The sequence below is a fragment of the Fringilla coelebs genome (assembly GCF_963513975.1).
Source record: "Fringilla coelebs genome assembly, chromosome: 5".
In the NCBI taxonomy this organism is placed as follows: domain Eukaryota; kingdom Metazoa; phylum Chordata; class Aves; order Passeriformes; family Fringillidae; genus Fringilla; species Fringilla coelebs.
In genome coordinates, this window is record NC_140033.1 from 61,972,594 (window position 1) to 61,997,940 (window position 25,347).

The 25,347-nt window shown below is 36.4% G+C and overlaps 1 protein-coding gene across 2 annotated transcripts in view; it reads left to right on the forward strand.

The window, feature by feature from the left end:
• Nucleotides 1-25,347, forward strand: part of IPO8 (importin 8) — a 45,346-nt gene that overhangs the window by 9,417 nt on the left and 10,582 nt on the right. For both annotated transcript variants that reach the window (XM_084205738.1, XM_084205737.1), the window contains exons 3-21: nucleotides 903-1,059; nucleotides 2,310-2,468; nucleotides 3,430-3,586; nucleotides 4,886-4,975; nucleotides 5,395-5,489; nucleotides 6,052-6,136; nucleotides 8,060-8,194; nucleotides 9,038-9,137; nucleotides 10,793-10,869; nucleotides 12,142-12,258; nucleotides 14,516-14,605; nucleotides 15,251-15,416; nucleotides 15,968-16,128; nucleotides 16,571-16,696; nucleotides 17,347-17,413; nucleotides 18,058-18,183; nucleotides 18,644-18,741; nucleotides 19,771-19,866; nucleotides 21,276-21,496. In XM_084205738.1, the coding sequence (XP_084061864.1) occupies nucleotides 903-1,059; nucleotides 2,310-2,468; nucleotides 3,430-3,586; nucleotides 4,886-4,975; nucleotides 5,395-5,489; nucleotides 6,052-6,136; nucleotides 8,060-8,194; nucleotides 9,038-9,137; nucleotides 10,793-10,869; nucleotides 12,142-12,258; nucleotides 14,516-14,605; nucleotides 15,251-15,416; nucleotides 15,968-16,128; nucleotides 16,571-16,696; nucleotides 17,347-17,413; nucleotides 18,058-18,183; nucleotides 18,644-18,741; nucleotides 19,771-19,866; nucleotides 21,276-21,496 (2,323 nt within the window). The remainder of the gene's footprint in view (nucleotides 1-902; nucleotides 1,060-2,309; nucleotides 2,469-3,429; nucleotides 3,587-4,885; nucleotides 4,976-5,394; nucleotides 5,490-6,051; nucleotides 6,137-8,059; nucleotides 8,195-9,037; nucleotides 9,138-10,792; nucleotides 10,870-12,141; nucleotides 12,259-14,515; nucleotides 14,606-15,250; nucleotides 15,417-15,967; nucleotides 16,129-16,570; nucleotides 16,697-17,346; nucleotides 17,414-18,057; nucleotides 18,184-18,643; nucleotides 18,742-19,770; nucleotides 19,867-21,275; nucleotides 21,497-25,347) is intronic.

Here is a 25,347-nt window from a genome sequence, read left to right on the forward strand (position 1 = left end):
CTTGTCTGACTAGTCTGGCATGTCATAGACAAAGAGCTTTTTTTCCTCTTGCCCCTATAAAATATTTTACAGACTACATGTTTTCATGCTTTGCGATTTCTTATCACCAAAAGAAATGATTGTACCCAAGGATATCTTATTTCTACTTTAAAACCCTAGCTAGTAATCAACCAAAACAGTGTCCAGGCATAAGAGTTTATTAAGAACATTCCTTTAATGTCTCATACCATATTTCTTATGTTTCCTGAAGAATGCCTTCAGGCATTTTAGTACTGATGCATTAATGCTGCTTTATTTTCTGTTGAAGATTAACTTTATTTTTCTTGTTTTTTTCATGTGAGACAGAAGGGAACAATTCAACAGTATTATGGGAAATCCTAATAGTGAAATAAAGCTTAGGGAATTCACAACAAGCATTTCTGTCTGAATAGAAGGTAGGCCATGTGCCAGTTTCATACTGGGCATTTCCCCAAGCAGAGTGTCCCATCTGTGTGTGCAGTGATTTGTTTACACAAGCCTTCCAAAACTTCACTTACTGAGCTTGAGTTGTTGTTTTAGGAACGAGTGAAAACACACATAAGTAGATTTCTGTTGACTTGTTTAGAATGATGGGATATTATTTTCATATGGAAGAGTCCTGTAGTAAAAATGTACCTTGATAGATGCTGATGGAAGTATTATCCTGGTCTGTTCTGATCAGATGCTTGAGCCTGATCTTGTGTGAAATCTTAAGAAAAATGTTTTTCTGATTCAGCTGTGCTCAGTGCCCATAATTGTTAAGAATTCAGGTGGTGATTTTCAGTTGCCTTTTCAACTCTTTGTTTTATTTTTAGCCATTCTGCATGTTGAGCACTGGGTAACGTTTAGAATTAAACTATTCTTTCCCTGCTCTCTGTCCTTAGCTGCCATTTACCTGAAGAACATGGTGACCCAGTACTGGCCAGACCGTGAGCCACCCCCTGGAGAAGCGGTTTTCCCATTTAATATCCACGAAAACGACCGGCAGCAGATTCGGGATAACATTGTAGAAGGAATCATCCGTTCTCCTGACTTAGTGAGGTACCTTACGTTGCACAGAGATGGTTCTGTTGCTCAGGTTTTCAGACCTATCAGTCTGATGTTGTTAACATGAGAATCTTGATGTTTTGGAAGATGAGACAAGTACTTTTTTAGCCAAAGTAATAATAATCTGTTTACACTTATTCATGTGTGTTTTTCAGAAAAGTAGTAACCTGGCAGCGAGCCCTGTGATGTGGCTTATCCTCTAAGGGTGTTCAAAGTGTCTTGTAACACTTGCTGTAGTAACAGCCTGTGTGTTTGGCTGATTCAAGGCAGATAGTATGTACAGGGCTGTCTGCAATATGGAATTAACCATTCAGGGAAATACTGTCCAAGATTCCTTTTTTTTACTGGCCCCTTTTCTTAATTACTTAACCAATTTTTATCTGTAACCCCAGTATTTAACTATGTATTGGGGTTCTTGGCTTTAAGGTATTAAAAGAATGAAGAATTGTGGTTCTGCTTTTGCTGGAAGAATAGTTAAGAATTACAGACATACTACAGTTATGATTTTTCACCCCTTTATTTAAAGTGAGGCTGATAGGATGGGAACTGATATTTTCTGCGGGCTTTGTTTTTTCACTGCTTAGCAGAACTAAAAGTATTTCTCCACAGGTTCTAGTTCAGTGCTGCTCAGCTTTTTTAGTCACACCTCAGTTTAGTCAATCAACAGTTCTGCCTTGCCTCCCCATTGTGAGTGGCATCTAAAAGTGTGTGGCAGGAGAGAAACAGTAAGATGTTGTTTAACTAATTGGCTCTGCCATATGCTTTGGAGGTTGAGAAAGTGCTGTTCTAGAAGGTCCCAGGAAAACTGTAATTTCTTGAGGAGCCTGTGGCTCAGATCATAACAGAGGCCATTATTCTTTAATGAAAACATGAATTTGTGTTTTTGTGGTTGCTTTCAGCTTGATAAGCAAGTGTAAACATTCATTGTCAAAGCACAAAGCTAACTGCTTCCATGAGCAAGTAATTCTTTTAAAATACTGCTTGATACATGGGGACAGGGAGGGCAAAAAGTAGCTAAAGTGTTCTGAAAATAGTTTATCTTTTAAGTTAAATCCAGTCGGATTTTTTTCTTGCTTTTCCTCTGTTACTTCTCAGAACTCTTTCAGTGCTGTCAAAATATGTTTGATGCTTATGATATAATACAGATATTGTAGCCAATAAACCAAGGTTTGGCATTTATCCTTTAATTTAAACACTATGCCATGAACTTAATCACTTACAGTTATTTTTCCTCCCTGCACTAGAGCGCAGCTGACAATGTGCCTCCGTGCTATCATCAAACATGACTTCCCTGGCCATTGGACAGCTGTGGTAGATAAGATAGGATACTACCTGCAGTCTCCAAACAGTGGGAGCTGGCTTGGGAGCCTCCTGTGTCTCTATCAGCTGGTGAAGACTTATGAGTAAGTTGATGTCCATCAGTAGATGAGGAATTGGTACTTTCAGTCTAAGTTGATTACTGAAAATGACATTGTTAATAGCATTGGCAGTTCTACAAGGGAATTCAAATAGAAAATGGGAATTAATAACTATCATATGCTTCCTTTCCTGCAAATAAATGAGAAATATTCATCATCTTTGTATCATTAGTGAATTGAAAGCAGAGCTGCCAGCAATAATCTGTATCAATTTACTGCAACTTTTTTCTTGAGACTTTATACTTTTGATCTGGCTGTAAAAAAATCCTTCGGATTATAACTTTCTTTGTTTGAAGATACCCCAAATTCTATATGTATGAATGCAAATTATTTTCTGCTTTTATGTCATGAATACAGTGCTGTCATTGTCACATACTGCTATTGCATATTGTTAACCTGTAGCTTCTCCCTGGCAAGAAGTCTAGATCCACAAAGCATAAATTAGGAGCAGTGTAGTGGGGGTTATCACTCTTTTTTTTTTTTTAATTGCCTATTATTAGAAACATATGCATAAACCACACAAAAGGAATGTAAATGGAGAAAGAGAATCTTTTCCAAAGCAAGGAATTGTCTTTCCCTTTCAATGGCTGTTCACTCCCATTTGTTCAGTACCCAACTTGGGTTTAGCATTGGTAGGAACAGCAGAGAAATTCAAGTCCCTGCTCCTGTGAGGTGACAATTCAGTAGTAAAGAACAGCAGTGCTTCCTCTCAGTAACTGCCTTTGTGTAAGGTAGTGGTTTTTTTATTGCTTTCCATTTTTTTATTTGTAGGTATTTTTAGTGAATTTGCACAAAGGGTTCAGATGGGGGTTAGAGGAGGGGAGGGTGATTGATATTCTTTTTTGTTTTGTTTTTTTAGAGCACCAAAATTAAATTGTTGGTGGGGAATAGGCATTAGACTTGCCAGTGTGTAGATCCTGGACCAACATTTTTGTTTCCATTGCAGGTACAAAAAGGCAGAGGAACGAGATCCCCTCATAGCAGCCATGCAAATATTTTTGCCTCGGATTCAGCAGCAGATGATCCAGCTTCTGCCTGATAACTCCCATTACTCTGTGCTGCTTCAGAAACAAATCTTAAAAATCTTCTATGCTCTTGTTCAGGTTAGCATCTGTGTAGAGGAAAACCAAACTTTTGCTTTGCTGGGCACAATGACCTCCTTCACTACATTCAGAGGTGTGATTGAATAAGAATACCCTTTTGGATGGGAAAAGTCATGTACAATAAACAGCTGTTACAGAAATAGGATATTTATAGATTTTTCTGCTTTGAAGCTGGTCACATCATTACCCAGATTAAATTTTTAATGAATGGAGGGTGCTTCTGCACCTGTATCTGTAAGCTCACTAGAGAAGTGTTCCTATTTTTATAAAGTTGCACATAGCCTGATACAAACTAGGTATCTAGACCATATGGTTGGTCTTGGAAAGTGTCAATAATGAATATTGTAGTGTAATTGTCAAATGTTGCACTTCACTAGGAGGCATTTCTCATTACCTGCTGAAAATCTGGCAGATACTATGTATTAAGGCACATACATTTCAGAGAGATGAGTTTGGCTTTTACTGAGATGAGTTTTGTGAAGGAGTACTTAAAAGCAGAAACCAAACCAGGTCCTTCATAAGGAACAGCCTGAAAATCCTTAGTGTGTGTTGAAAAGCTAAAATAGTTTGTTACTAAATGGATGGAGAGTTTAAAAAATACCAAGATCCTATTTTTCTTTTCAGTACCTTTGCTGAATAACATTCGTTTTCTTTGGATTTTGTAGAGAAGTGAGGTTTATGGGATAGTAGCTAGGTAGTGGTAGCGAATCACAGAATGACCAGGTTGGAAGGGACTTTCAAGATCATTGAGTCCAGCCCATGCCCTAAACCTCAACTAAACCATGGCACTGAGTGCCATGTCCAATCTTTTTTTAAACACATCCAGGGGTGGTGACTCCACCACCGCCCTGGGCAAGCCATTCCAGTACTTTATCACTCTTTCCATAAAAAACTTCTTCTTAATATCCAACCTATATTTCCCTTGGTGCAGCTTAAGACTGTGTCCTCTGGTTCTGTCAGTAGTGAGTGCATTTTGCTTGCTAAAATGCTATTAGTTTGCCAAAGCCCTGTAATACTGATACTTCTGTAATTCTAAAAGGTATCTGGGCTGTTGTGAAGAAGAAAAACAAAGATAGCTGGCAAGTTCTTAGACCATGGAACTTTCCTCAAATTATGTCTGCTCAAAAATTCCTTTTCAAATTGTACCAAGAGAGATGCAATTAGAGTAGTGTTGATATATAACTTAATTGGTTTTATTTTACTTAAAACCTCATCTTCCTTAGAATGTAACTGCTGCAGAAAGGTCTGCCTTTTACATAGAAAAATAGTTTTTCATACTTTTTTTTTCCCTTATTGCAGTATGCATTGCCCCTCCAGTTGGTGAATAACCAGACTATGACTCAGTGGATGGAAATCTTCCGGACCATCATTGATAGAAATGTACCACTGGTGAGTTCTAGCTTTGTAAAGACCTCTGAAACTTGTGTGTTGGCATTTGAGGAACAGTGTAAAGATTTTCTAATTGTGCTTTTCTTAAGATTCTTATCCTTGGATTTTTGAGCCAGAGTGATGTAGTATTCAAGTGTATCTGAGAATTTTTATTTTTAAAATATGCATAATTTTGAAATTAAAGTACAAACATTGTGTAAGTATTGCACATACACATCATACTGCCTAATTAAGGTAATTGAAAATTCCTGAGTCTCATATAACTGTTAACAGAATCAAAGCTTTAGTCTATGCCGTGTATTTATGTTAGTTTACTTAGCAAGGAATTTTTAAAGCATAATTGATTCTCAACAGATGACATAACTAATTTAATGTAAATGTAGACATAACTGATTTAATGTAAATGTATTTGTTTGTAGGAGACTTTGCAAATTGATGAGGATGATAGACCAGAGCTGGTGTGGTGGAAATGCAAGAAGTGGGCATTGCATATTGTAGCTCGTCTCTTTGAACGGTAACTGATTAAAAATGAAGTTTGGGTTGAAGGTCTGTACCATTGCTTGGCATGCAAGTAGAGAAGACAGTTTGATCAATTTAACAGCTCCTGGTCACTGAAGAGGTTTTCCTGCTGCTGTCCTCTGCCTTGCACTGGCACAACTGCTGGTCTCAGCTCTTAGTGAAATGACTTGACTCCCTTAAGATGGGAAGAAACTTGTCCCACAGGAAAAGTAAATCTATCTAACTACATATTTATTTTAATACCTTCAGCTGCAAGTGTTTATATTCTCAAACATAAAGGCAGGGGAAGATTTGAAAAGAAATCCATAAACATGGAAGTTACAGAGCTTGTGACAAAAAGCCATGTTTACTTGAGTATAATACCTTACCTTGGGATCATTAAAGAAAAGGGAAGTGAGGTGTTACATGGGAAAGGATGGCTTAGAAGGAATCTGTAGTAAATTTTTCCTTGTTGATGCAAGACCACTCAGGATCCTGTATGGTTTAGGAAGTGCTGTATTTTCCTGACACCATAGACTTTTCGCAGTGTAAATATCTGTGTCCTTTTCCTTTTAAAGATATGGAAGTCCTGGAAATGTAACTAAAGAATACTTTGAATTCTCAGACTTCTTTTTAAAAACCTATGCTGTGGGCATACAACAGGTAAGCAGAGTTCATTTTTTATTAATTGCATTATTTTGACTGAAGAAATGTATTACTTTTTAACAGTGTGCTTGTGTTGAGGTTCATTTATTGAACAAAAATGAAGAGAGTATGGCAGGTTTTCCTTGTAATGACTGAGAAGTTCTTTAGAACTCAGTGCCATACAGCTGAGGTATAATAACACAATTTCTCAGCAACTCAAAAAACACTGCAGGAAAACTCTCAGAAAAGGTGAGTGCTGATAAAATGGTATTATTGTTGTGTATAAGCACTCTTGATACAATGAGAGGAACACTTTTGGTGCAGAGGCCTCATTTCAGAAGGGTGTATTTTCAGGCCTGTCTTTCTCAAGTGCTTTTTGCTGCAAACTTAGGCACAGTAATCCAATGATAATGTTTTATTTCAGGAAGATACAAGCAGATTAGAAGATTTCTGGAGAACAGCAATGAACATTATTTTATTCCTGGAAAGCATATTATCTGAAAATATAAACTAGATTCACCCTTTGCAAGGAAATTATTTTTTGTTAGGAATACTAATTATTTGTGTTTAACATGGTGTGTGGAGACAGTTCAGTTCTGACAAAGTTGCTAAACAAAATTACTATTCTTCATCTAGTCTGACAACAGAATAGTTTATCCATCAGGAAGAACTAAGGAGGGGAATGGTTGTGGTAAGGCTGTAAATTAAATGAAAAGGGAAATAGCCAAATATCTTTTCTAAATGCCTTGCAGTGTATAACTTCTGAATAGAAAAATGGACTCCCATGGGCAGTTATAATTTGAAATACTTAGTTTGTCTGTTAAGGTGTTAAGCCGTGTTGCAGAGGGGACAGTTTAGCTTTCAAGATAAATGTACTGGATGATCTGCACATTTCTTCAATTTCTGGCTCTTAAATAGTGATTTATCATTATTCCTTGCAGAGTTAGTAAGAATTCTGTTGTGAATATTACATGACTAAGCCTTTGTTACTTATTCATCAGTTGATAAGTGCTCACATTGTGCTAGAGTCTGTATAAGATACAGACAGTTCTTGTCCTTAGAGCATTTAATATAAAAGACTCAACATCAAACTTAGTATTCCTAATGAAGGAGCTATATTCAAAATATAATTTATTATAATATTCTGAAGAATTACGAAGCAGAATTGTTCTGCTGAAAGCATATGACTCAAAATTTTATTATGCATTGCCCTTGACTTTTATTGTTATTCATGTATATGTCACTTCTTTACACTTACTAATAATTCACCTGCCATTGGTGCAGATTAGTAGCTTTGTACTGTGTTTTTTTTCTTAGTAGAGAAGACTTTTATACCAAGGAAGCTTTGTGTGATAGAGTTTGTAATAGCTTTGTAATAGGTGATACTATCTGATGGCTACAGTAGGTAATAGAAGTTAAGGGGTTTGCAGCTCTTCTGATTCAGAGGCTTAGGTGAACCTGTTTTTCTTTCCTGGTTTAGTATTTCTGTTCTCTTCACTGTTCTTCCAAAGTAATTTTTCTTCTTTAGGGACCTGTTAGTAAATATGAATGCAGACACCACTTAGCAGACATAGAAGCCATCAGTTTGAAAATCTCACTGTACCTTTTCCTTACCTATTCCAGATTTGGCTGAGGCTTCTGTAAACTGTGAGCCTCTCACTATTGAAGTATATCTTTGGTTTATAGTCACAAGTGATCACATGGTAGGGCTAGTAGTAAAGGTGGACATCTGCATAAATGTTTGCAGGATTAGAACCTTGATATTTAAATTATTTATGATTTTTGGATCAAAGGCATTATCATGATTTCTAATGCTAGGACATCTGCTGTAAAACTACTTTATCTGTTCATGTATATTCACTGAGGAAGTGCACTGTATGTTTATGCATGAGGCAGAATTTTCAGTCTTCATTTAAGAATACCAATTTGTCACTTCTTTAGGTTCTCTTAAGAATCTTAGACCAGTACAGGCAAAAAGATTATGTTGCACCACGTGTTCTTCAGCAAACATTGAATTATCTGAACCAAGGGGTGATTCACTCTATCACATGGAAGCAAATGAAGCCACACATACAGGTCAGTGCTTAAAACCCAGTCATAAACAAAGCATGTCATCAGAGGGGTTAAAAAACACCCCCAGCCCCCCAAGTTTTGTGTTTTTAAAGAAGGTTTCACTAATCATTCAGCAATTGATCTGGAAAATAAAATAGCATTTCTACACAAATGTAGTGTGTTTTGCAATATATGACTACCTTTTACTGCAGATAATGTTAACTCAATCAAAGATTCTGTTCCATAAATTCTTTATTTGAATTTTTACAGTCTGCTAGAAAGTCATAGTGTTCTGGCTTTTATTAGTTACTGGTGTTCAGATTTGTCATGGATTTTTGATTGTAGTGCAGAGATAGTGCACAAAGAGAAGATTCATCTAAAAGGAGCTAAACCCTCTTTTAAGGACATGTTTTATAAGTGAACAAAAGAACAAATGAAAAGTGATCTTCCTGCTCATTTATTTTTTAATATTATAAGATCCCCTTTGTAGTTGGTTAATTCCATGACTTTTAAGGGGATGGACTCTGTAATCCATTCTCATGGTAAGTATTGCATTGGTGAGATCCTCATGCAGAATGTAATATTCTGCTGTGTACAGCTAGGTCCTGAAGTGTATTTTGGGGATGGTAATGTAATATTGTAAAGATAGATTGTATAACTAGTGCTGCTGCTGTCTGGGACTGTTTCAAAAGGAAAGTACCTTTAATACTGTGAATTTGTTTCTGGTAGACAAAATAAAAGAGTGCTGCTTAAAGCAATGTAGCACTTCAGAAAAATAAGTCTAATAAATTAGTGCATCATGGAGGGCAGCTGTACTGGAATTGGATTTTATGTGTACTTATGTGTATTTGGCTTTTCTAAAATTAGACCATAACAGAAGAGGTGATATTCTCTCTAATGTGCTACAAAGATGAGGATGAGGAGCTCTGGCAAGAGGATCCATATGAATATATCCGCATGAAATTTGGTAATTTGGCTTTATTTTTTGCTTTCATCATAACTGTACCCTGTAGTTCCAGTGATCAGCATGGCCACTATAATGTCTCTCTTCACCTGAACAATGGGAAGAAGAAAACTTTTTTCTTAAATTTTACCAATCTGTAGTTAAAAGCAGGTGGCAGATCAGGTGAGTTTGGGCTATGTGGCTGGTAGCTTTGATCTAAATGATTCTCTCAGAGTTTTTTTCTACTTCACTTGTGCTCAGAGAAGCCCAGGCAGACTGGTTTGCTCCCTTGTTAGTGCCTGTTTCAGAATCCTGGTTTGCAGATGTGCCAGCTGTCTGCAGGTTCCTGCAGCTCTCACTTTGGCCAGAAGAGGCCTGACTTACTCTTTCCCTGTTGAAAATTGTCAATGCCTTCAGCATTCTTCTGCCACTTATTACTACTCAATTGTAAGATAATTAGATATATATATTCCTTCAAAAGACACAGTGCAAAATCTTGGGAATAACACATAGGGCCATATTTTGAATAATTACATTTATTAAAAGATTCATGTTATTGAAAAGGAGAAAGGTACTTTAAAAGTACAGCAATTTTAGCTGGAAAACTCCTGTGAGCCAGGCACCACAGAGATACATTTGCAGCATTTGGGAAATTTTAATTAGTTGATTTGGGATTAGTATATGTGAAAAGAGAAGTTAAATATTCATAGAATAATTTAAAAGCTTGGAGAGTTGTTATGCAACAAATTAATTACGTTATAGTGTTGATCACTAGGGTATAAATACATCCTTGATATTTGGTGTGTGAATTCAGTTCTTTCTGTGTAAGTAGTGAATCTTATTTTTATGTGTAGCTGAGGCAGTTAAATACAGATTCAGATTGTATTGTGGAAGGTAAAAAACCACCCAAAGTACATTACACTCACGTATCAAAGTACATGAAATGGAATTTTTTTCGAGGCACTTTTTGTTTGGAACAAGAATTCCAGTGGTCTGGTAGTATTTCCTAATGATGTTTTATCTAAAAGTTTTCAGGAAAAGTTGGTGTGTAATTTGAGTCATATTTTAAGACAGCCTTTTAAGATCTTTTAGTTTGATTTAATTTGTGTGGGGATGTTTGGATTAGAACATATTTGCAGCACAGATCTTTTTTTTCCAAGATATAAATTATACTTTCAATATGAACAGCAGAGGTTTAGCTGCAGTGAATGAAACTAAAAAACTTGACCTTTCAACAGATTTAAAACTACTCCAGATCTAAGTAGATTTTATGTACAAAAAGTTTCCCATGAGGTTTTAATAAAATCAAGTCAAAAATGTGTACATGTGGTATACAGATGGTACTGGAGTGTATTGTTCTTCCTATAGGAGTTTTAATTAAAAAAAGAGACAGGATTTTTCATCCCTTGTATGTGGTCTCAAAAGAGCTAATGAATAAATAGAGTATTCTTAATTAAGGGAATGAAGAGTGGCAGTGAATTTGGAAGGCCAGAAGTAAGGTGTGTGATATAAGCTTGGTTCTGACTCTTTAACCAGGAAATGAAGACAATCATGTCAATAATTTTGAGGTTATATATTCATCCAGGTCTTGTGATATCCCAAAACCAAGATGGTTTATAAAAAATTTATTATTCAGAAAAGAAATTTTTTATGCTCTTTTCTCCCCATTTTTTTTTTAGATGTATTTGAGGACTATGCATCTACAACAACAGCAGCACAGAATCTCCTTTACACTGCTGCAAAGAAGAGAAAAGAGGTATGAAAACAGTGGCTTTCAATTATTTGAATTTTCCTTAATAAAGTTATTTTCCCTGTATATTTGAAGATGCTACAAGAAGCTAGTCTTGAAAAATATACTTGCTGCTACATAGTTAAATGTTTCCAGGCTGAATGCTATCAATTTGGGGAGAGTTAAAATATGGTGTGTATAAATACTAAGTGAATTCTTCTTGCAGATTTAAAATGCATCTGCCAGATACAGAATGGGTTGGAATAGATATATTGGAATAGATTTTCCCAGGTTTGCAAACATCCTCTGTCACAGCTGTTCTCAGCATCACAAATTGTAGCAGGAGGGAAAGTGGATCTGATCCTTATTAATTTTCACTGATGGTATTTAAAAACCTTCTTAACAGCAATGAAGTTAGCAAGGGCAAAACCCATTCCATATAGTTACTCTTTAAATGAGGACATAACTTTTCTGTAGATCTTTCTGTATTTCCAGTGACCTGTTCAAAAATACCCAGGCAAGCCCCCTAGAAAGCACAGTTGGCCAAAATGGCAAATGTTTTTCTAGGTTCTATTTTAACATCCAGTAATCATGGAGCTCAATTTCCAGATGGATTTTCAGAGGAGAACACAGTCTTTACGTTAGGTGGAATAGGTGAAATATGACCTTTCTACTTTTTTATTGTCAAAACAGTTCTTGTCCTCTGATCTTCCTTCTCATTGTCATAATTTGTATTTAGACCATCCCAGTGGCATGTTGGGAAGGACTTAATGGGTGTGGAAATCACATTCAGTTGGTTTTGCCAAGAAACTTTTCTAAGTCTAGTCAACTTTAGAAATTACTGCCAAAATCAATAGATCAAATTAAGTTTATGAGATTTTAGTCCAAGCTCTCCTTGAAAATATATGTATGTATTTTCATATATATATGCACACACATATGCATTTATATTTATGTGTGAGACAAGCCTGAAAAGAAGAGAAAGAGTGGGCGAGGTGCTGTTTGAGCCTTTTGCCTTTTCATCACTTTTTTTATTTGCTTCAAGACAGTGACAAAAATACCTTACTTGCTATTAGTAATGCGAAATTTCATGGAGATTTATCTTATTTTGACCAGTTTGGCTGAAAAGTTGAAAATTCCAAAGTTTTACACTTTAACTATTGAAAGATGCTAGCTTTAGTACCTCACATTGCTCTGGCCAAGACAAAATTTCTTCTTGAAAATGTCAGAGGAATTTTTTAAACAATGCTATTAAAATAACTTGACTAAAGGGGGTTGTGTGTTTTCTGTGCTGCACAGGTATTACCAAAAATGATGGCATATTGCTACCAGATTCTGACAGAGCCAAACATTGATCCAAGGAAAAAAGATGGAGCTTTGCATGTTATAGGATCTCTGGCAGATATTTTACTGAAGGTAAGTGGGTGAAGAAATGAAAAAGTTTGCAATTCTTGCTCTCACCTGTGATTTGAAATAAAATAGTCTTACTTTATAAAATATGACTAGGCCTTAGCCATATTTATAAAAATGTGTAGAGAGATTGCACTCTGATTGCAATCAGAATATGAGAGTCTGTTTATTTAAAAATATTAACATTCTTTCCTGGTTTTTATTTCACAATTTTATACACAGATTTTTCCATTACATGTTTTTCCAAAGCTCTGTTTGTTTGTTACACAACAGTCCCTCGGTCCCTTCCTACTTTACTAGGAAAATAGGAAATGTTAAGAAAGCAAACATGGATTCCATCAGCAACATGACCTATGATTCTTTATGAAATTTCCCAACAGCCTGCACTGTTATGGGCTTCTTCTGGTTCCAGAAAAAGGTTTACTTAACATGTTACAGGGATGTTCTGTCTAGCTTTCCAACTTTTTCACTCTTCAATAAGTGGCTTTAAGTCTTATTTCATCTGCCAGTTGGGAGTTTTGAAAAATGCTGAAAAGAACAATGTGCCTTCCTCCATTTTTTTATAGACAGCATCTTCAGAATTTTGGGTGTGTTTCTGGAATCTGATTGCAAATTTAATGCACACTGTTGCTCTCTAATTGAAATTGATTACAGTTTGCCTGGTGCTTTGTAGATGGTGGAGTCCAAAATATGCCTTTGCTCCATGTCAGAAGTAATTGACAAAGCATTGTCACTTTTAGCATGAGAATGGTGATCTTGTGCTGGAGGCTTCTTTTAAAAAGTGATTTGTTATATTTTATCTGAATTGTCTCACTGTGCAGGATATGTCTTCATATTATGAGCAACATCTTACCAGCATTGACCATCTGTTTTTTACCAATCTATTTTCTGATCTTAAATCCTGAAACCTCAGTAACTTTTGCAGAATCATTGTAGATTATTTTGGATTGTAAATTACCTTCCTCGTGCGGGAGTATAGCAGTGAGCAAGGACAACATTGTATTGTGAGGAGACTTTCATATTAACATATTTATCTCTGTCCTGTGGGGTAAAAAGGGGATTTATTCCAGTATTCTGCTCCTATATGAAATTTTCAATCCTGAAACATGAGGTTATATTGTACTTTATAAGAGAGTAATAACCCCGAACACCACAGACCCCTTTAAAATTTGAATTTCTTGTGTTTGAAATTTGACACATTGAAACATTCCATCAGCTGTTTCCATATCAAATCCTGGATTTGTAAGTGCTTTCTGGCTCTTGAGCTGACTGAGATCCTGAGTCTAAGGAGCTCATAGACACAATGGGCCTGCCTGAGCCACCTGGCTCCCCAGAGCAGCTCCAGTTCAATGCCTACAAACTTCTGGCCAGTGTGCACTAAAGAGCAATAGTTTCCTTTCTCTCTGTTTTTTCTCTGCTCAGTCCTTCATCCAGGTCTGTAAAGGCTGGGGAATGAATGTAGAAAGAATGCTGTGTGCATTGGTGAAATAAAGTGTGATCATGTAAGACACATGTTGTATTGAGTGTCCCATTTCACCCTTTTCTGTCTTAGCCACTGAATCATTCCTTTGGATGGTAACAGCATCCCCAGCATGTATCTTATCTATTATTCTGGGACTATAAGGAAAGTCTCAAATCTCCATGCTGGTTCTAACTTCCTGTGAGTATCTTGGGATTTGCTAAGGTTGGAATAATGAAGAATAACTCTCATCCAGTATCCTTCTCCAGCTAAGGAAATTTCTGTCATGAAGGAATTATCTTTATCCTTTAATAAACACGAAAAAAAGATGGGATTTGTAGCTGTATTGTCCAAGATAGTAAGTTTTGATACTTAGAGTAACAGTAGTTCTTTTGAAACTCAGATCTGTTCCATACTAAGCCCATATTTTTCTTCAGGTATATATGTACTCCTTTGTAGGAAGAATGGAATTACTAGGTTATTGATCCTTGTTAGTTTTTAAGAAAAATCAGCTGGTATTAATTGCCTTAAATAACATGAAAATTCTAGTTTACATGTTGTAATGAATAATGCCAAGTAAAATATTATATGTACGGTTCTTTCACTTATCTGGTTTTAAACTTGCTGTGCTTTTGGGTTGGTTCTCTTCAAGGTAAGGGATCCAGTTCTCTTTGTGGGAGGATATCTTTATTATATAGACAAATGATTGTATTTCCCATGGTTGATATTTGAAATGCATTATGAGCTAGAAAGAAGTATGTAAAATGAATGGTCTCCTTAATTAATTTTTCCTTACTCCAACAGAAGAGTGTCTTCAAGGATCAAATGGAGCTGATGTTACAGAATCACGTGTTTCCCTTGTTCATGTCTAACCTGGGATACCTCAGAGCTCGAGTAAGTTCACCTGTTACATCAATCCCAGTATTTGTCATGGTTCCTTCCTTTGCAGTTTGATTTCATTCTGAATGTTACTGAAAGAAATTAGGTAAATACATAGTAAAATTTGAAATAACATTATTGTGCTGTTTTTTTAATAATTTTGTTTTTAAAAAATTATTTTTCAGTTAAAGGAATTGATGTAGGGTCTGTGTTGTATTAATGGTCACCTCTTCAGTCAAACTTGGGAATTTGAGCAGCAATTGTGGCCATTTTTTATTAGCAGAGATGGCTGTGAAGAGCAGGCAGGATTTCCACAAGTAGGTAACATCAATTTGGGTGTTGCTTGAAGAAAATCCTTAAGTGCCAATATCAGTCATGGACAAACAGTTTTCATTGCTTTTTTCTGATTTTATTTCCCCCAGAAGGACCAAAGCAATGAATGCAAATTATGTGCACACTGAATTTATTGGAATTTGGGAAAGTATAATAAAGAACTGCTTGCAAACCTGTGCTACATTTAATGAAAGAATACACCATAATTAAGTGGGGGGGAAAAAAGCTATGCATGCAAACAGGGAGGTGGTTAGCATTGGTTTTGACTCAGTTAAAAATGCTTAAAATTGCCATAGTCCCTAACTTGCTTCTCTTTTTGCCTTGCAGTCCTGTTGGGTACTTCATTCATTCAGTGCTTTGAAATTTCACAATGAGCTAAACTTGAGGAATGCAGTAGAGCTGACAAAGAAGAGCCTGATTGATGATAAGGAGATGCCTGTCAAAGTAGAAGCAGCCATAGCCCTTCAGACCCTAATAAGCAACCAAGAGCAAGGTATGTGACAGTGATTCATCAGCTCTATACACTGATCTATTGATTTTTTGTCAAGACAAGGAGGTTGGTACAGATTTATCTAAACATTTCTGTCATTTGAAGACATAGATTTCAGAATATTTTATCATGTTTAGACAGATTTCACTTGCTCATTACATCCCAAAATTCTGACTTGAAGTTTTTATGATGCAAAAGAAGTTAGAATCAGCATGTTTTAGTAAAGTAAATATCACCCATCTTTGGGGTTTTTTTAGTGAACTTAAGCAGTGTGTATGTTTAAAAATGAGCACTGCTTTATGTATGAGAGCAAGTGTTCCCTCAAAAGTGGATTTTAGCTGTAGGTGGCATTTCAATATTACACAATTTATTTACTCTGTCTACTAGTTATGGACTGTAAAATTGCCTTGGGGATGTTTTTTTGGCTTTTTTATTTCTTCAGTGAATTCAAATTTTAAAAACTTATTTTGTTCAAGAGTAGTCAGCTACCTGGAGATGCTGTATATTAGTGTTTATGGATAGCTGATTTCACCTACTTTCTATTCCTCTTTTAGCCAAGGAATATGTGAAGCCTTATGTAAGGCCAGTGATGCATGAGCTCCTGCACATTGTCAGGGAGACAGAGAACGATGATCTCACGAATGTCATCCAGAAGATGATCTATGAGTACAGCCAGGAAGTCGCTACTATCGCTGTGGACATGACTCAGCACCTGGTGAGAGCAATAGTAAATGACCACTCCAGTCAGAAGCATGTCCTGGTTTGGTGAACATTTAATGAACTCTGCTTGATATACACACTGTTTAAAGTATTCTTTATAAGAGTCCACCTGTAGTATTTGCAGTATTTGTGGGCTTTTTTCTGTATGAAGCATCTTTAAAACCTATAGAATTTTCAAAGACACTGATTTGTGTCACTGGTTTTAATGAGCCACGGTCTAACTATTTAGCATTTGAAATGACTTAACGTAGACTTCTGAAAAAAAGGGAGATTTTAATTTGCTATGTTCCCCTTTCAAAAGCAGCACACATTTTTCAGTGCTGACAGCTCTTACAGATAAGGCATTGCTGCTGCTGCATTAACTGCCTTGGTTTTGAATGACAAATTAGAAACACGGGTTTGCTCTTGAGTGTCAAGTTGGTTGGTTTTGTTCACAGGCTGAAATATTTGGTAAAGTACTTCAGAGTGAGGAGTATGAGGAAGTAGAGGACAAAACGGTTATGGCCATGGGCATCTTGCACACAATTGACACAATCCTGACAGTTGTGGAAGATCACAAGGAGGTGAGATTTTCCTTGGTACTTTTCCTGCTTTCATGCATGACAAGAAGCACTTCTGTGTATGTTGCATCATTTGGCATGAATGTGCATTTACTGCAGTGGGATGGTACCGAGCCATCTCTGACAGATTTGAATGTAAAGCCCAGTTTACTTTTGTCATTTATTAATTTTTTAGCTTTCAACTTCAAGGAAATTTATGTCCCAAGGGTAAAATTCTTAGCCCTTACTTAGTGAACACTTAATTGGAACGTGCTGGTTTTGGTTGGGGTAGAGTTAATTTTCTTCACCGTGGCTAGTTGTATTACAGAGTGTTAAAGTAGAATTTAAAAAGAAACATTTTGCATAAGCCTAGTTTGTTACAGTGATGATCCATATCTTTAGTTTACCCAGCAATATGTTGGATAGAATTCCTAGAAATTGGTCTCCCAGTTGTGGTGCAATGTATGGCTACAAATCACATATTCAGGGTAAAGAGGTTCTTTCTGCATCAGGGAGACTTTATTTCATAATATTATGATTGTTAAGGCAGCATTTAAAAAATGATAAAAGCCTTTTTGATTGGAAGAACTTCTCAAACTGAATTAGTCAAATACATTTATTTGATTGCTTTAGTTCTAATTTTTTTAATAAACTGCTTTATGTTTTTATTTCAGATCACTCAACAGCTCGAGAGCATTTGTTTACAGATCATTGGCCTTGTTTTGCAGAAACACGTTATAGGTATGTTTTAGAGATATGTAAAATCATGTAAATGAATTATTGTTATCTTCCAGAACAGAATTTCATCTTTTTTGTGTGTGTTTCTTTAAAGAATAAGTCATTACTTTGCCATTGTAATTTATTTCTCCTGATGTACTCCTGTACATTAGTCAGATTGGCTATTGTGTTTTGGAGGTCAAAAGCTGAAGATGCTGTTCTGATTATAATTCTGGCTAATTGTGTTAAAGGACAATGTCTAAATTACATTAGTCTCTTATGGACATGGTCTGCAATTAAATTACTACTTCATCAGTATGCTGCACTAAAAGTTACACTTTTGTGATAAGGCCTTTCAGAAAAAACAAAGACTGAGGAAAAAATATATTTTTCAGTAAATCAGTTAGAAGCATTGTCTTTAATGTCCTGATGATGTATTTTTTTGGTGTGTATTTATAGTGGAAAACTATGCATATCATTGTAACTATAGCTAACATAAGGCCTGTCTGAAAAAATCTTTTACAATTTGTTTTATTTTTCTCTGTATGATTTAGTTTCTAATTGCTGTCTTCTAATTGTTACATGACTCAGGACTCGGTTTCAGATTTCAAGGTATTTGCAAGTTTTTTTATTTTCTAAAGCACCCTGCTTCAAATTGTCTTTTGCAGAGTTTTATGAAGAAATTCTGTCCTTGGCCTTCAGCTTAACATGCCAGATGATTTCACCTCAGATGTGGCAGCTTTTAGGTGTTCTGTATGAGGTTTTCCAGCAGGATTGCTTTGAATACTTTGCAGGTAAAGTCACTTCTGTTCTAGTGATATTTTTACTGTTTGAGAATTCATCTCTAGCAGATCAGGGTCTCTTCCATTTAGTGTCATAGTTTAAAATGATCATGTATTTGAGTCATGCCCTGCCCGTCTGTTTAGTGTGGGAGTGTAACAGGAGATATTTAAGTAGAAGAAGCAAATCTGTCAGTGTGATCAGTTGTTGTAGGGGTCCTGAACCCAAAGAAAGTTGAATATTCAAAGTTAATGTGAAACTACAAATTGATCAATTAAAATGTGGTCCTACTCTAGTTCCAAGAATGCACCCTGCATAGTGCATTTTATGAAGAATTCTTCCAGAAAAGACTTTCACAGAGTTTGAATTTCCTACCCTATGGAAGAACATCAGCTAATGAATTCCCCTTTAGGACTACCTCTCTGGTTAGCACTTTTTGTAACTTTTTTCTCTTTTGCTCTCCCTGTTCTGCAGATATGATGCCTCTCTTGCATAATTATGTGACCATTGACACTGATACTTTACTGTCTAACCCAAAGCATTTAGAAATCATTTACTCTATGTGTAAAAAGGTAAGGCTTCTCATTCTTACTGTTGTCCTTATCACTGGTACATAACAATTAGAGGAGCTGAGTAACCTGAACATGCCACGTGGTGGCCAAGCATTTCAGAACTAAGTGAATTTTGGTCTTTACTCAGTTTTGAGCACACACAGCACCTTCACACTTTTTAAGTGACATGCTTTAAGAAAATTACATGCAAGAAGCTGTGTGGGAGAAAGTTGCTGTTAATCTTGACTCTCTTCCATGGAGAGCTATTTTGGTAGGTAGGGAATTAATGAAGCCTGATTTCCTTAGGTTGTGTATCTTGCAGTTGGACTCTCTGCTTGTCAGCTAAGGTGCGAACTCATTTGAAGTTCTTCCTATATTTATCGTTTCTCTTTCATGCTGAGTCTCTCATGTATAATAAAGTATGAGATTATGCTGCAGTCCTCCTCTGATTTGGGGCATTAGAGAGTGTTAGGCATCTAGCTACCTGCTTATTTTTAAGATACTTGGAGTATTTATTTGATTGCGAAAATTTTGCTTCTTTTGTCAGGTTAGATTGACAGTGACCATGGGGTTGAAATGTATTGAGATGAAGCGCTGTGTTTCATTTCTATGTGCCTACGCACAGAATGACTCCATACATCTTGTTCTTAATCAGAAACTAGCCTAGACATGGCACTTCACTTTGCCACGCTGTTAATGCCAGTGACTATTAGAATTGAAGTGAAAAAATGGAAACACCACGTGGAAAACATCAGTGATTCTTCTAAGTGACATTTCTTTCTAAAAAAGGGAAAGTGAGAACATATAAATAATATAACATTCTTTAAGAACAACCGTAATTTCTTCTAGTTTTTAAAATTCACCTTTAGCCACTTATCCTTGTTTATGTCCTGTAGAGATGAATTATGTATCTTAATTCCTCACAAAATTTAACATGAATTCATTTGTATATGCTGTGTAGAGATTTTTGGATGTATGCAGGTACAGGAGCACTTGCTTTCCGTGTTGTCAGTGATTACTGATAAATTAAATTGTTACTCTGACTGTTAGGTACTGACAGGAGATGCAGGAGAAGATGCAGAGTGCCATGCAGCCAAACTCCTAGAAGTGATTGTTCTTCAGTGCAAAGGACGGGGTATTGACCAGGTGATTCATATTGAACAGGTTTTCTCTTTTATTGCTTTCTAATGATCCATGACTCCTGAGAGAAACAGCTGCAATTAAAGAATTTAAGGGAAATGTACAGTGGGGAGAAAGACAGAAAGAAGTAAATGAACTCAGGAAAGTTTGTAAGGTTGGGATTTTTTGGTTTTGAGACAAGATGTTAGTGGGCATGACCACAAAATAGTTACAGACTGAATTATAAGGATACAGTATGTTGTACAAGATTGTAGCTTTTTGCTTTCTCTAAATAGAATTTCTCTTTTGATGCAAAACACAGTTAAAACTGCTGTGGCTGAGAGGTTAACTATGCATATCCAGCTGCTGTTGTTTCTCTAAGCTATGGGAACTTTTTGATGTTTTAAATTACAAGTGCATTTGGAAATGCAGATTTTTTAGCATGGCTTGATTGTGATTGCAGGGAGAAACATAATCACAATTTTCCAGAGTTTCTTAGAACACCTTTTTAGAAAGTAGTCTTTTTCCTATTAAGGGCCAAATTCTGGACTCATGTAATGAGCCTAAATTACCTTGACATATCATGTTTGATGTTGCCACAGTGCAATCCAAGGATTTCAGTGATAACTTTTCAGGTAATTTCACTGAAAGTGATATAATTTTCTGGTGTAAATCTGAAGTAATTGAAGATAAAAACGTTCTCTGAAAGGTTTGATTTTTTTAAAGGAAATCTGGAAGAGTTTAAAGTGACTTCAATGTACTTGCATTGAAATAAATATGTGGAGGAAGGCTTAATTGAGCTGTACAACTCTGTGAATTAAAATGGTTGCACGCTGAACTGAAACCCATAAACTAAAACTTTCGTAATGCTTCCCAAATTTTTGTAAAGTATAAATTTGCCTATTGAAACACATATGAGTTTAGAAGATGCTTATTTCATTGTTTAGAAATTTGTGCATGTTTGCTTTTATCTGAATGAACTAATTTTAAGCTTCTATAAAAAAATTAACATCACTTTATATTTATTAGGAAAAACTTCTAACTATGTTACGAATTTAGGTACTTTAATTTCTAATGCCTGTCAGTTTTGAAATAGTTTAGTATCTTTCTTCAAAGATGAGAATGAGTTTTTTTCTAAATCTTTTCCACATGCTAGAACAAACTCCACCAAATGGCCCCAAATATTCTCCCCTGTGCTCAGAATAACACTGCAATTTTTTGCTCAGAGAAGAGCTGTTTTTGGGGAGATTTATAAACGTGTGATCAGAGGCTAGAAAGTGAAAGGAATGTGTTCCTTTCTTCTATACCTGAACTTCAGATAACTCAGGACATAGTTCTGGTAAAAGTATTAGAAAATGTTGTATAAACTGGCAACATGTCTAACTGTTTTCTTTTTTTTTTCCTCTCCTTTTCTTTTTGTCTTCTTTTATGCCCAGTGTATTCCCCTCTTTGTGGAGGCTGTTCTGGAGCGCTTGACTCGAGGAGTTAAAACAAGTGAGCTCCGTACCATGTGTCTTCAAGTTGCCATAGCTGCGCTCTACTACAATCCTGACCTGCTTTTGCACACCTTGGAGAACATCAGATTTCCACACAATCCTGAGCCCATCACTGCACAGTTCATAAACCAGTGGATGAATGACACAGACTGTTTTTTTGGGCAAGTATTGAGAGGTTTATTGTTTTTTTTACAATATTCAATATTGACCAGCTGTTTTTCAACAGTGTGAGAAACTATGATCACTCTTTAAAAGTTTAGTAAGGGATAAAAGGGACAATATCCAGCACTGGGGTGCTTGGCAATCTGCCAAAAGCACACAACTTAAAACAATGTTCTCTATATACTGTTATGTTACAGGGGGTACATGCATATTCATAAGAGTTTATACATATTCAAACATGCCTGTGAGTTTTCATGTTCTAGGAACTCTTTTGCTTGGTTTTAACCTTTGACTTGTCTGCATGCCATGTTGTAGATTAAATCAATATGTTTTATTTCTTGTTGAGGCTCCATTCTGTTGTTTTGATACTTCTTAATAATTGGAGAGTCAGTAGTAATTTTTTTTCTCTTGGTGTCCTGGTTCTTGTCACTGTTATCATTCAGATAAGATGGTCCACAAATGTGAGAAACAGCCTAGCTGTTTTGCACCATTATCTGGGCTACTTACACAAATAAAAGCATTTTAATACATTCCTCAGTTTTCATTTTAATATTATGCTAAGGTCTAAGATATAATACATATTTATCACATTATTATTTATATAAGCTATATGGCGTATACAGGTTATATTATACCAAAAAGCAGTTAAAAGGAATTACAAATTATATTATGTCAGAATCTTTGTGATGAGTAATAGCTTGCAAAAGCTAATACATAGATGCAAAAGCCAGTAACTATATTTACCATTTATAACAAACAACATGTTAACTTTTTATCTGAAACACTGTGTACATACTTTCTGTTCTGTATTTTCTAAGTTATTTTTAACTGCGCCATTTAATTAAAAAAAGCATTATTCTTTGCACTTCTGATTTGAAATGAATTTTCACAATCAACTTGCATATTTATCATTGTGCCATTGACTTCTTAGCATACTGCTGAACTTAAACATCACTGTGACCTCCCTTGTACGTGTGTGTGCTGCACTGTGTGCACTCAGACAGGAGCTGAGCATTTGTAAAATTAATGAAGGGGAGCAAAGCCTGTCATCACCTAGCAAAGCTTGCACTTGATGCTGAGCAGAGGTGAAGGCCAGTGCTTGCCTCTGAGCTGAGATGTGGTGTCTTAACTGTGAGATTCAAAGCCACTTAAGGGCAAAGCAGACAGATGTAGTTAACAGCTACCTCTCACCTTCCTGCTTGAGTTTTGTTTTGTTACTGGAGGCTGACATCTGCCTGCAGGTGTATGGATAGGCTTAGATGGATGTCTTCCTTAAGTTGCTTCTTCCACACCTTGTGGTAATATTATTGGTAATTGCTAAATTATTTTTATATCTACCAGCTTTAGAAAAAGGCATTTTAGGATTTCTGTGTACCAATTTTCTTTTATGGCTGAAGCAAAGTTCTTAAGCTTCATCTCTTTGTGCTTTCATTTTTTTCTACTACATCTCACATGCTGAGAAAATACAGACACTGTAGGAAAGAAGATATTCCTTACAGATGGTAAACGGAAAGAGATTTATAGTTTGAAACAGTTCATCCTGGAGCATTCAGTGAGAAGCTAGTCAGATTCAGATAGGAAAAATGTTAGGGTCTGACTAGGCTCCAATCTCAGATAGTACTGTGAGCTACTGTGAGCTAAATTTTCAGTTCTTCTGTGTTGCTCATCAAAAAGCATCAGCTACTGAAACTACTGTTCAAATAAACTCATATTTGGAGCTGAGACAGAGGTTAACAAAGCCTGAGAAAATGAAAAGTTAAACACATGGTTGTCATGCCCATCATTCTACCCAGACTGCACTTGAATGGCAGCATAGGGTTAGAAATCTCTCTTTGATCTGCTGCTGCTACCAGCAGAGAAATAATTATCTGTAATATTGCTTAAATCTAAAAGTCACTCTTCCTTCTGTGCTGTCTCCTCACTTTGTGGCTTCCAGGTGTAGGGTAGGGCTTTTGCTGTAGTACTGCTGGTGAGGCACTGTGATGTGCTGTAAGGGACTTCTTCCCTTTCCCTCAGGAGAGCACTGCTTCTAGCAGACCATTTGTTTTCTTAGGAGTATTAAAGGAGCCCCAGATTCAGAGGCCTAACTGAACAAGAAAAGACAGAAGTGCAAAAAAAACTTGGTGTTCTTGAAACCCTTTCTCGGGTCCCCCCTAACACTGCTTCATCAGTGGGCACCATTATTTGTACAGCCCTTTTTCTCATCGGCTGCCATTTGTTGCTTTGGTTTACGCTTAACTTACTTTCCATTAAGAGGCACTTTTAGGTCCAGATTAAAATCATTTGGTAAACTCACAGATCCTAGAGAAACTGAACAAGATCAAAGTAGATCCACCTCCAGATGTGAAGGACCAGGTGCATCTTGCTGTCATTTCTTTGTCAGCCATGCAGGAAATCTGGAACGTGGGGGTGACATTGGCTGTTCAAGATGCCTTGTCCACATAAATCTCACACTCTTTTGCATAGACACTCCATCCCTGGCAGTGTTCAAGGTCAGGTTGGATGGGGTTTTGAGCAGCCTGGTCTAGGGGAAGGTGTCCCTGCCCATGGAAGAGGAGTTGTAACTAGATGACCCTTAGGGTTCCTTCCAACCCAAACCATTCTATGGTTCTATGTCTTTCTTCTATTCCTGTGAGGTCTTAGTCCCCATAGATAGTACTCTGCCAGCAGTAGGGTTGTGCATGGCTGCACGTGCTCAGGCTGGAGCCATTGGTGTTTGCCAAAAGAATGCAGTATTTCTGGAGCAGCACGTGTGAACACATGAGATGGAATCCATGGGAAAAATGCTGGGGAAAAGCAGTTATGGTAAGATAAGTAGCTGTTCTTCCATGTTATTAAAACTATGGAAAAGTGTTAGAAAGTTGGCATATTAAAAATTAGCCAGGCAAGGAGAACTCAGAATTCCTTGTAAGACTGTGCATAAATTCAATATGTCATAGTGGAAGTTGCATATCTGTACTTGTGTAGTGATAGTGCCTATATGCCACAGGATATTGTATGTGTTTCTAAATGCTTTCTGCAGTAACTTCACACTGGCAAGCCTTTTGCACAAACATTTGTTCCTTACCACTTTCTACCTTTTTACTGACAGCTGAGGTTTGGGTGAAACATCTGCATGACTTACGCTTATTCTCATACTAAAAATTCTTCTATGGTACCTAGGGTGAAAGGAAAATCTCACTTGCTTCAAAAAAACCCTCATAAGTGCTTCTGGGTTTTTGAAGTTGAATTGGGTTATATATTTGATACGAGTTTGAGTAGTTAAAAATCCTAGGTTTCTCAGAGTTGTATATAAAAATCCCAGTTTTATGTTGGTTCCAACTTTGCAGCTAGAATGAAATGGCTAATTATTTGCAGTTTGTCCAGGAACTGGATTGATGTAATATAAAGAAACTTGATTCTCACAGTAAAAGGAAAGGCTTAGCGATTTTTCTCTGAAATACTTTCAGCTTGGTTTAAAATACAAAAGATTTTTAAATCCTTTGTGCTGTATTAGAGGAATATATGTTAGCAAGAAGCGGTCCTGCAGATTATGAGGACCACACACAGCTTGTTAAAAATAGACATGGCTTGGAGTCGTGCATTGCAGGGCTGTGTGTTGTGTGTTTAACACTCCAGGCTTGATAAACCACTGAGGAATAAGCAAGAGTCCCTGATTGTTAGGGAGGGCTATTGTGTGCTTCTGAGCAAATAAGTACAGATCTCAAAGCACAAATTACTAAGGAGAATCATATCCAGGCTCCCTTGAGCAGATGGGTGCTGAAATAATGAGCCTTTTGATAGCAATGGAATGGTCCTGAAGCCATTCTTTGCTATTATGAAAATATATAAAACTCCATTTTGCTTATTC